The sequence below is a fragment of the Asterias amurensis genome, chromosome 20, assembly GCF_032118995.1.
Source record: "Asterias amurensis chromosome 20, ASM3211899v1".
NCBI classification, from domain to species: Eukaryota; Metazoa; Echinodermata; class Asteroidea; order Forcipulatida; family Asteriidae; genus Asterias; species Asterias amurensis.
In genome coordinates, this window is record NC_092667.1 from 1144866 (window position 1) to 1157677 (window position 12812).

Genomic DNA, 12812 nt, shown 5'->3' on the forward strand with positions numbered 1-12812 from the left:
TTCAGCAACTCCAATGATTTGGCAAGCGGCAGAAGAGATCGGCAGAGGGGAATCCACTGATCTCTATTATTGCGTCAGTAAAATCATGTATAATAGAGATAAATTGGAATATAAGGCGGTCGGGGACAAGGGGAAATTTCTGCAGGCACTGAACACTCACTCATTCAATTGATACTGATGACCACTCACTCAATTGAAACTGACCACAATTAAGAAAAGCACATTAATAGCAGATTATACAATAAAATTAATCTTTCTTGATTCTTTTATTTCACAATTGTATTCCTCTTGAAACCTGAAACCAAGTTTCAACGAAAGCACATGTTAGCGAAAGATCATTAAAAATGTTTCTTTACAAATTCCTTTTAAAATTAGCCAGAAATCAAGGTGGGCGTTATAATAACACAAATCAAGGCGTTGATTCTGTACAGCAGGACGGAGAATGTATAATACAATAAATATATATCTAAAATTATAAGTTACTGTTTATACAAACTTTTTCTATACATCCATGAAAGACATAGCAAAAACTGTCTTCAGCATTCTAATAAAACAAAATATTTGATAAGAAAAAACGTTCACCCGAAAAAAAAGCACATATGCAAAGTTAAATTAAATTAAAATAACAGTAATTTAACAGCCTTCAAGAAAGACCCTGCAAGGGTCGAAATGTCAGGTAGTTAACTATTTTTTTGCACTACTTTAACATATTAAGTTGTCGCTGATCCCATAAAGTGACTTATGCTAAGAAGCAAAACTTCATTCTGTGATTGGAGAAAATTACAGTTGCAGTTATGTTTCAAACTGCTGTTTCATAAACTGCTTACTAGTTTTTGACATATTATTTTTTTAAACAAAGCTAAAGCTAACTTCTTCATTCATAAAGAACTATCAATAAAATGTGTTTAAAAAAAAAAATTACATCCTTAACATAACAATGTCACTTCTTGAAATCAAAAAGGGAGATTTGCTCACAGATCGCTGTGTATAAACCAATGAATACATGTATTTTTTGTCGGTCACTTTGTATCTTCTCAGTGCTATCAAATGGCAAATTAGTAGTGATATGCCGATCAAGCTAATTAGTGTAACTACAAAACTATGTGTTATGTCCTGAAACTTGCTACAAATATTAGCAGTAGTCACTGCATTGATAATTTGTACATAAAGCAATTTGCGAAATTTGTTTTTGGACGTATATTATGTCACTTTGTGGGAACAATGACAAAAATGGTAAATCGTGCTGGCTCTACCTTCCTCATACAAAATGTAATATAAATTTATATAAAAGCACACATTCATGTCCATAAAAAAAAACATAATTAAAGGAACATGTTGCCTTGGATCGAACGATTTGTTGAAACCATTTGTTTTGAAATGCATATGGTTAGATAGATAATTTAAAAGTATTTTAGAATATAATGATCCACACAAATTTGCCTCAAAAAGAGTTGTTTTCCTTTTACTTTGCGAACTAACACCGTGGACATATAAATGGCTGACCGTGTTAGTCGACCAGGTAAACGGAAAACCACGCAATTTCTAGGCATATTTGTGTGGATCATTGTATTCTACTTTTACAACATCTTTCTAACCATATACATTTGATATCAAATGGTTACAAGTGCTTTTTATAGACCAACTAGTCCGATCCAAGGCAACGTGTTCCTTTAACAGACTAAAAAGGAATAATAAGTTAACATTTCAAAGCACCTTTGTAGGATAGACACTTCAATTATTATATTAAAACTGGCTTATCTAAAAACAATTGTCATTTGAAAGCCTTGCTAATCAGTGAGCATATAAAAGGCACAATTACTTGCCAATAATTATTGCTTGAGTGCAATGAAAATCCATGGGAAATTCTTAAGCCCGGTTCATACTTCCTGCGAATGCGAAGGTGAAGCGAATCTTGACGTCACAAATTCGCAATGAATTCTTCGCAGCAGTTTAACTCTGCTCAACTCACTCGCAAATATCGCTGCGAAAGGAAGGTTGTGACGTCAAATTCTTGTCAAATTCGCATCGCATTCGCATTCTCAGGAAGTATGAACCGGGCTTTAGACATTCATGTTATTGAGTAAAATGCCCTGCCTAAAGGCAGTGGAAACTATTGGTAATTACTCAAAATAATTGTCAGCAAAAATATTTACTTGGAAACGGGCAATGGAGAGCTGTTGATAGTACAAAACATTGTGAGAAACGGCTCCCTCTGAAATAACGTAGTTTTCGAGAAAGAAGTAATTTTTTCAGGAATTTGATTTTGAGACCTCGGAATTAGATTTTGAAGTCCCGAAATCAAGCATCTATCTGAAAGCATACAAGTTCGTGTGACAAGGGTGTTTTTCTTCCATTATTATCTCGCAACTTTGACGACCAATTGAGTTCAAATTCTCACAGGTTTGTTATGTTGTGCATATGTTGAGATACACCAAGTGAGAAGACTAGTCTTTGACAATTACCAATTGTGTCCAGTATCTTTAAGCAACATTTTCTAGTAAAGTCAGGACCAAGGGACGCAACTTTGGAAGTCATCAGTCCGTGGTGAAACCGTTGCTAAAGCTTTCCAGTCAAATATGCCAATATTGAATAACACTTGTACATCTTCATTGAGATTTGGTTAGTCAACTGTTATCCAAGATTGTTAAAACAAACAACTGTTTAATATTTTGATTTGGTAATAAATGTTGATTGAATTGAATTGATTTAAAAAAAATTGCTTTCTTTAATATTCATGAATGTGAGTTTGGAATTCTAAAATAAAATAAAAATGAGTCCAAGTTGATTTCTTGATAACAAAATTCATTTTACCAACACTGATCAATGGATACTGAGATAGTCCACACAGGTCCATTGATGTATTTTCCAAGATCTCAATTGGTTAAACTTATCTACTCAAAAACCGAGTTTCCTGCGTTGCTCATTAATTACATTCTTTGTTGTTCTTAACAATCACCAATTACCAAATCATCAAACTGCATTGGATTTTTTTCACAGGACTGGGGAAAGTACTGAGTATACAGTGCTAACACACATCGGTGTATGGGTAAAAAACAAAATTAATATTCTTTATCCCCGATGCAAATTTAACATCAATTATATATCATTGCAGTACCAGCTGCCAAAACATAGGATTCGAACTGCCTCTAGTTACCGGGCAACCTCGGTAGTCTATTTGGTAAGACGGTGGTAAGACATTGCTCTAGGATTGCAAGGGTCGTGGGTTCGAATCCCACCCGAGTAACATGTCTGTGATATTTTTTTTCACAGGACTCGGGAAAGTACTGAGTATACAGTGCTAACACACATCGGTGTATCGGTAAAAACCAAAATTAATATTCTTTATCCCCGATGCAAATTTAACATCTCTTATAAACGAGAATTCTACGACCATAGTTTCTTCTTGCTCTTCTTGCTTTATGTTCTTATTATGATGATTACCCACAACGGCAACCATTACTCCTAGGAGTAAAACTTTTTGCATGTCCAATCAAACGGAATATATTTCCTTCCCTCTTTTTGTGTAGTATTCGCCCCTTTCCACTCATCGAAATTCAGAACTATGCTTTAATGGTCTATTACTCCTAAAAGTAAAGCTTCTTGCATACACTGAAGATAAAAAATGCTTTCTTAAAAACAACATGTTCAATGGTTCATTAAAATATTTACTATTATAAAAAAAATGGAAAAGAGTTAACCAAAATTATCCATTGCAGTTAGTTAGTACTTGTTGATATTGATGTTAACACATCAGCTGTAGGATACAGTGCTACTGTTATTAGAGTTGACACTCCTGGTGCTCTGCAACTCAAACAACTCTCCTTCCAATGCATACTCTGCATACACCGGTTGCCTGTTAACCGGTGACCGAGGTGTAGCCCTGATTACATTGGGTGGGCGTGTACCGTGTCCAGTGCGCATCTGCCAATTGGCGCGCTCCTTAAATGGCGTCGTGTCTGAGTACTTCTGCCTGTATAACGACTGAGCTGTTTTGCCGCGGTTGTAGACGATACATCCGACGAGTACTGTGACGATGACAAGAATGACTGAGGCAAGGACAACGACTGCAATAAGCCATGTATCCATCATAGCTGCTGAACCATCGGAGGTGTTAGAACCACTATTAGAAGCACTATCACTCTTACCTACAAAGTTAAAGTTATAACAATCACTGTATTAGTATTAATTCACTTCTTTGCTTTTTTCTGGGTCCAGTTTCATAGAGCTGTGTAGCGGCCGATTTTGTGCTTACTGTATGATTTCCTTTTCATAGCGCTGCTAACCGTAAGCACACAAAAAGGCATGCTAACCTTGCCAACAATTAAATGACGCCACAATGCGAATGGTGAATGCACAAGATGGTTAACCTGTGGAATACCTAAACTTTGCGGCTACAGTAAGCACAAAAATGTGCTTACCGTTAAGCAGCGCTATGAAATTTGGCGATAGTGCTTTGAATGCATTTCTCTTCTGAAGTATAGCAACAACATCCTTGCTTAACAAGAAAAAGCAATAAAAATAATGTGTAAATTTATTGTTTTTTTTACTTTTTAACTGTAATGCTACAAACTAAGCGTCAACCTGTGAACAAAAGAGGTCCACATAATATAGGGACTTGAAACACTATGTGGACTTACATACGACCACAGTGTTTTTTACAGTGTTGAAGAACAGGGTTTTCTTTTAGTGTAACTGAAACACAGAGGTGGCACTCTAAATCTTCTGCATATATTTCAATATTCTTTCAGAAATTCATATAAACAATTTAATTATATAAACAGTTTAATTATGTAAATTATTTGTACCTTTTGTTAGTTTCTTGGATTAAGAAGCCTAAGATTGTACTTACTATTCTCACAGTTAGTTCCTGTGTGTGTGCTGGAACACAGACAGCGATATGCTCCTACTTGGTTAATGCAGAGCGCACCATTCAGACATGGATTGCTACCACACTCATCTAGATCTGATAAAATACATCAAATATACACACCAATCAGTTTAAAGTTTTATTCAAAACGAGTATACAGTGCTTAAAGGATTTGGGTACCTTTTCAAAATGTCCATAGATTTACATTTTTAAACCTACAGGATTTGAAGATTATGATAGTGGAAAGCTTCCCTTCCAATACTACTTTCTGAGGTGCTGTAGTTTTTGAGAAATGAGTAAAACAATGTCATGCAAATACGTTTGTAAATGATCAAATAAATTTTCGTCTCATGAGACAAAAATTATTTTCATGACATTGTTTTACTCGTTTCCCAAAAACTACAGCACCTCAGCACGTAATATTTTCAGGGAAGCTTTCTACTATCATTATCTTCAAACTGTGTAAGTTTAGTGTAAATCTGTGGACATTGTGTTTTTTGTCTTTCAAAAGTTATATAGACCCTTTAAAGCCACTAGACCCTTTCGGTACAGACAAAAAAAATAAAAGATCACAGATTTACAAATAACTTACAGGGTTTACAGAAGGTAGTGGTGAAAGACTTCTCTTGAAATATTATTCCATGAAATGCTTTACTTTTTGAAAAAACAGTAAAAAAATATCAATTCTCGACATCGAGAATTTCGGATTTATTTTAAACACAAGTCATGGCACGGCGAAACATGCAGAAACGAGGGTAGGTTTTCCCGTTATTTTCTCCCAACTCCGATGACCGATTGAGCCTAAATTTTCACAGGTTTGTTATTTGATATAGAAGTTGTGATACACAAAGTGTGGGCCTTGGACAATACTGTTTACTGGAAGGGTCCAATGGCTTTAACACATCGGTTTAAGGGTAACAACAAATTAGATTACCTTTACATACATTTATATCATTAAAAATATTTTCATTTCACAGAGCACTAGAAATCTTACGGGGAATTAATTTCTGTACATACCTATTTCACATCTGCTTCCCACAAAGCCCTTGAAGCAAAGACAAACATGGCTGCCATCACTCTGTTGGTTGCATGTACCTCCATTATAACATGGCTCTAATGTACAGTCAGCTACAATCAGAACAAAAATAAAACAAATATGAAAAACTTGATAAATAATGGTTGCTATAAGCCCCGTTATACTCCCTGCAAATGTAATACCATTCAAATATTGGAAGAGTTCCCCGTGTTCAACTCCTGTGAAAACAGAGCTGTGATGTCAAAATGCGTATCACATTCGCATTCGCAGGAATGAACCTGACTTAAATTTGTATCGCATTCGCAGGAATGAACCTGACTTAAGTCAACAAATTGGAACTTCTTGAAGGATCAAAGGATTATACTGTGTTCTTAAGACAAGTGGTAATATATTTTGGTGATTGTTAAAACAAAGGGGAACAACTTTTGACTCAACAAACTTATTCCAAATGTCTGAGTATTTTCCTTTTTATTCCAATCTAACATCTAACAATGTAACTTGGAATTTTTATAGTCATAGACTATGTTAAACAGAAACATTTGAAGAAACAGAATGGCGTGAACGTAAAACTTTGTATGGTTGGGACTTGCACAGTCTACTGAAATGATTGATTATTTTACCAATGTCGCAGTTGGTTCCAGTCCAGCCAGAAACACATGTGCAGCCAAATGAAGATCCATCGGTACTCTCATGACAAACTGCATTAGGAACACAGGGAGTACGGGAACAGGGACCAGCTAAAACAAAAAAGGGGAAAAAAACAACTTTTTGAGCACATTGATCAAAATAGATGGAAGCATCAAAAATCTAGGAAGAGATTAAAGATTTTTCAGAAATACCTAAATGGGTGGACAATACCCACCATTATGCCCCACCCACAATCTTAGTGTTTTTTTAACACTCTTATATATACACATAATGATAGTGATGGGTAATATCAATATCAATAAAATAAAACAAGTGGCTTCTTATACAAGTAGCGCTTCAACATTCAGTATGAGAACTTTTCCTTTGCCCTATGTAATGGTTTACAAGGTGCTACATGGTGCAATATGCAGCCAATCAAACCAGGAACACTGGGGCGAACCCCTTCTATTTGCAACAAGTGCACTGGGTTCTCTTACATGCAGTACACAATTTAGGGACCTACGGCTTTACATCCCATCTGAAGGACGCAGCAGTAATTGTTAAGTGTCTTGCTAAAGGACACAAGTGTCACGACCGGGACTCGAACCCACACTCTGCTGAACAGAAACACAAGTCCGTTGCTCTTAACAGCTCGGCTATGACATACCTTCTCGAAAAGCGAAGGGGTTGGCCAAAGTGTTCCTGGGGCCGATTTCACTAACGTCTATGTTTGCGATCTTTTACTTTGCGACCACTAACGAGTCATCGCAAGATTGTCATCGCTCACTAAAACTTTGCGATGAGTGTTCTCATCGCAAAGTTTGAGTGAAATCACTATCAAAAATCCATCGCTAAGTAGCGATGGATTTTGGATTTAGCGATCAATTTTGGCGTTTGCGATGAAATCGGCCCCTGGTTTGATTGGCAGCATATTGCGCCACAGCACCTTGTAAATTTCCATTACATGGTGCCAAGAATTAGGTCTCGTAATTCAAACATAGTCCCACACACATTGTACCTTGCAGGAAGTACTGTATGTTACAGCACCAGGAGCATCATTGAGTGACGGATATGCGCGCTATATAAGAAGCCACTATATTTATTATTATATCGATCATCAATCTTTGAGGCGTATTGGAGTATTAATATTTACCTGTCCTACAGCGAGGTCCATAGTACCCAAGCAGACACTTGCATGAGTAACTAGAACCAACTTTAGTGCACAGACCACCGTTGTAGCATGGATCTGGTGTACAAGGATCTGTATAAGTCAAGTGAATAAAACAAAATTAGGAATAACACTAGCGACTTTGCTTTTAATTTTAACTTAATAATGGCTATTATCAAGAGAAATATTTGACTTCGCCCGGTACCTATATATGTGTTCACCATGCAAGTGAAAAAAACCAAACATGGGATGAGAGAAAATTCAAATGGTTTTTCCTCATAGCTCAGTTGGTAGAGCATCTGCCCGGAGTGTCAGGGGTCTTGGGCTCAAATCCCAATGAGGACCATATGATTTTTTTTTCTCTCATGTGTGCTTATTATCAAGAGATCAACCTTTTAATCATCCGAACAGAGCATTCTAAAAAAGCCTGTTAGAACTGAGTAGCAGTGGCCATATAACCAAATATCTGTCTCTTGATTGTGTCCAAAACTCCATACTTTTATCATCAAAGGCACAATCACCCCCAAATAATTCCTTGATCTACTCCTCTAAGAATGTTAGCATGTCACTCTATCATTCAACACCACACAGTTGTGTGGTTTTGCATTGTATGTAGTATTCAACTCTCAGTGCAACTACGTATGTATACAAAGGTTCAAGAAGTATACACATTTAAAGGCACTGGACACCTTCGGTAATTTATTGTCATAGACCAGTATTCTCACTTGGTGTATCCCAACATAAGCATAAACTACAAATCTGTGAAAATTTGGGCTAACTTGGTCATCGAACTTGCAAGAAAAAGCACCCTTGTTGCACACATGTGTGTGCTTTCAGATGCATAATAAAAGGCTGCAGGCCTGAAGTATTTTAATATTTGAGTGAGAAATTCCCTATTACTCAAAAACCATGTTACTTCAGTGGGAGCCGTTTCTCATAATGTTTTATACTATCAACAGCTCCCCATTGCACGTTATCAAGTAAGTTTTCTGTTATTTTTTTTATAGTAATTAGCAATAGCATCTGTAATATATCAACACTAGAGGGCGCTATTCCCACAACCCTGGTTGCCAAGTCATGAGTTACTCTGATGAATAAGCATGTATCTGGAAGTTACTCTGTGAAGATATCCACTCATTTCATGGTGGCAGCGGTGGGATTCAAGCTTGTCAAAATATTCAACATTTCCTGAAAACGCACATACCTTGTCCGCCTCCAATCTCAACCAGCATGACTTCAAACCCTCCTAAAGACACAATCTCATCCGTTGCAAACTTGATGGTCATCCTCTGCCCGTCAACTTCCACATCGCTAGGAATCTGACTGCCAGAGTGAATCATGACCCGGTTAGCCGTAGCCGTTGTGAATCCATCAAAAACACTCAGGATATCATTAGGAGCCTGGGTGGCGAAGGTCTGGAAGTGGGCTCTGATGCTAGTATTGGTGGCTGATGAGATGGACCAGGTACACACTAGGTTATCGGGATAGTTAGCAGGGTGGTTGGGAGAGGCAATGTTTAAGGTACCGCTCGATGGGATGATCTTGGCTCCTCCACACTCGGTAACTGCAACAACAAAAGTATTACAAGAAAATAAGTACAAATAGGATAGCTAGTGAGATTTTCACAGGTTTGTTATTTTATGCATATGGTGAGATACACCAAGTGAGAAGACTGGTCTTTGACAATTACCAATAGTGTCCAGTGTCTTTAAGCACTTTTTCAGTTAGAAAATTTATCCAGCTCTATCAAATGACTTTGATACAGTATTACTCCCAAAATGGCAGACATAGGAGTGTGTAAATGCACTGTGCATCATGCAATGGGTCCATAGATGCATTGACCCCAGGACTCAATTTCATATAGCTGCTGCTTAAATGTAATAAGCACGAAAAACTGCTAAGCATGTACAATTTCTGCTTATAAGAAGGAAACGGTAACCAGCCAAAATAACACAAAGGACCCTACTGTTTGTGATCGGTACCCAGCAATTATGCTAAGCAGAGGATGTTTTCAGAAACTAGCCCTGATGCAGAGTTCAAGTTGATGTCCATACATACCTAGTTCACAGTGAGTTCCACTGTTAGTCGGCAGACAGCGGCACACATATTCAAACATTTGTTGCTGGCAAGTTCCACCATTTTGGCACGGGTTGCTTCCACATAGGTCTTCAATAATGGCTGGAAAAGAAGAACATTTCTGTATCACTTAATGTTTGTATCAAAGATCTGAAATCTATTGACTTACAATGCAGTACTACAATTCAAAATAAAAATAAACAACAATTTGAACAATATAGTCACTGGGATCATTTCTTACACCAATTTGATTGTAAGACCTTCATGAAAAAAATTAAACTTTAGAACCAAAATCAAAGACCAATTGCATTGATTAGATTTTGTTTTCTGTTCTTCCAAAAAAAAAAACCTCAACTTTAAAACAACCCACACCTTAACCTGTGTAAACACGCTGGCAAACAAAATAAATACTTAAAGTACCATTCATTTCTGTCAAATCACCCAAATTTGATTAATTTGATATTTTCCACTCAAAATGCCAGTCATATTGGTTTTTGGTTTGTTTGAAAAAATGTACAATTTGTTAAACAGGGAAATTAAGTACTTTATTGTGACATTTTGGTTGATTAGAAGTAGGTCAAATATCCAGTTCGCTTGAGGGGGCTGTGGCTATTTTAGTCAAAGTGGTTTGTGGCCCTGATGGTCTCTTAAGAGTTATTTTATGATCGAGACAGGGAAGGAGCTAAACCTGATGACCAAACACAAAGAGTGATGACACTTGAAAACTGGAGATCATTAACTTGATGATGGGACAACACTGCTGACGACTTACAATAAACAAATGTGACAGGTATAAAACATGCCCCCTTATTTTTTTAATCAACTTAAGTTTCCTCCTTCAACTAATTCTTTTGTAATTCGCGCGCCCTCAACGTCAGGTTTTGGGTGCTCCCATAATTCCTTTGAAGACAGCCGTCTATAACCAATACTTGTCTCTGTGTCATTTTGTCCTACGTCCATGTTACCATACCGTGGTTGTACCATGGTTGTAGTAAATGTCCGTTTGTCCTTTTAGGTTAGGGAACAAAGACATCTCTCTTAACCGTGTACCTACATGTTGTCATTAATTTGCTGATTATTCTTGATTATTATAAATAAAGTACATCAATTACAACGTCATTTATCTGAAAAAAACACCATCAGAATTCCAGAACAAAAAAAATGAATGAATGAATAAATGATTCAGTGTGATTTTTATATACCATACCTCATACTATGTTACTTTTGTAATTTTTACATAATGGTGCATTTCTGTATTGAATGACAGCATCAAAAGAAATGTTACTGAAAAAATAGCCAAATAATTTACTGTTATCATTATATGGACTAGTCCGAACTGAAGCGACAGTCTTACCTTGTTCACATAGAAGCCCAGTGTAGTGATCAGGGCATATACACTCGTATCCATCACCAAGATTGTTACATTGTCCGTCATTCAAGCATGGACTGCTACCACACACAGACTGATCCGCTAAATAACAATTAAAATATCAGTTACAACGTCATTCTTCTAAAAAAACGAAATGTCTTCATTCTACTACATTGTCCATCATTCAAGCATGGGCTGCTACCACACACAGACTGATCCGCTAAATAACAATAAAGAAACATATCAGTTAAAATGTCTTTCATCTGCCCAATTGAGTTCAAATTTGCACAGGTTTGTTATTTTATGCATAATGTGTATGTTGGGATACACCAAAAGAGAACCTGGGCCACTTTTCGTAGAGCTGCTAAGCAAAACAATTTGCTTAGCATGAAATTTCTTCCTTGATAAAAACAGGATTACCAACCATATTTCCATTTGATGCATGTTGCTTTCTGACTAGTATTCAGCTGTTACTTGCTTGTCCTGTAAATCATGTGGAAATTTGGTTGGCATTCCTGTTGTCATCAAGGGAGAAATTTCATGCTAGGCAAATTTTTGTGCTTAGCAGCTCTATGAAATTGGGCCCTGGTCTTTGACAATTACCAAAGGTATCCAGTGACCTTTAAGGGTGGGGTAGTAGCTAATTTCTCTAGTCTACCATAGTGGTTTGGCTGTGCAACACGTGGGGTATAGTTCACGGGTTTTGAGGTTCAAACCCGTCTCACAGATCCCTGATTCGGTGAGATACCTACCTATTTGACATGTCTTTCCACTCCATTCCTCGGGGCATAAACATTCAAAGTTCTTGATGGCTGAGCCTATTGACTGAGAACGGCAAATGCCACCGTTCTGACAAATACTGCTGTCACATGGGTCAATCTCAGCTGTAGAAAGAGACGGCAAAATCAATGACAGAAAAATATAAATTAAAGGTCAATATTAGTGGTCAGTCAATATCAATTAGTGGTAAGTCAATATCATTGACAATTCAATATCATTGACAGGTCAATATCACTGACTGGTCAATATCAACGACAGGTCAATATCAATGGCAGGTCAATATCAATGACAGGTCATTATCAATGGCAGATCATTATCAATGGCAGGTCATTATCAATGAATCGAATATCAAAGTCTAATATACAGGTCCATGACAGTTCCAAGAAAGGTCAGTGTACTTCTGTAATTTGTGGAAATGTGTTAGGAAATAAATGTGAGTTAAATTTCCAGAATGATAGGTCAATACCAATGATAGGTAAATAGAATCCAGATATATATAAATCCAATCATTTAATCCCACCTACCTGTTTGGCATTGTAGACCCAGCCATCCATCTTGACAGTCACATGTATATCCATTAATGTTTCCAGCCTCAGTCACTGAACAAACACCTCTATCATTACATGGACTGGGCTCACATACTACCACTGCAATAAACACAAGATAAGACACAAAAAACATTGAACATTTGCTTACTGATAGATTTTACATTGATTTCTGTATGTACTAACTGCGATACACATGATTAGCGCCTACACAAGCTTGCGTGTCGACACACATTTTGGCTATGAATGCTGAATGAGCTGTAGCCAACCGGTAAAACAGCTCCAGCTATATGTTTTTTTTTTACCCATACACTGGTGCTCCAGTGTTAGCACTGTATACTCAG

At 36.9% G+C, this 12812-nt stretch overlaps 1 protein-coding gene across 1 annotated transcript in view; it reads right to left on the bottom strand.

Annotated features, from left to right (window-relative positions):
* Positions 1-247: 247 nt before the first annotated feature.
* The window catches only part of LOC139952080 (uncharacterized), a 108887-nt gene continuing 96322 nt past the window's right edge, over positions 248-12812 (bottom strand). Inside the window, exons 56-65 of the mRNA XM_071951030.1 lie at positions 12448-12570; positions 11896-12027; positions 11129-11245; positions 9757-9876; positions 8903-9262; positions 7684-7791; positions 6524-6640; positions 5885-5995; positions 4850-4963; positions 248-4145 (exon numbers count right to left, since the gene is read on the bottom strand). Of these exons, the coding sequence (XP_071807131.1) occupies positions 3751-4145; positions 4850-4963; positions 5885-5995; positions 6524-6640; positions 7684-7791; positions 8903-9262; positions 9757-9876; positions 11129-11245; positions 11896-12027; positions 12448-12570 (1697 nt within the window). The 3' untranslated portion in view covers positions 248-3750. The remainder of the gene's footprint in view (positions 4146-4849; positions 4964-5884; positions 5996-6523; positions 6641-7683; positions 7792-8902; positions 9263-9756; positions 9877-11128; positions 11246-11895; positions 12028-12447; positions 12571-12812) is intronic.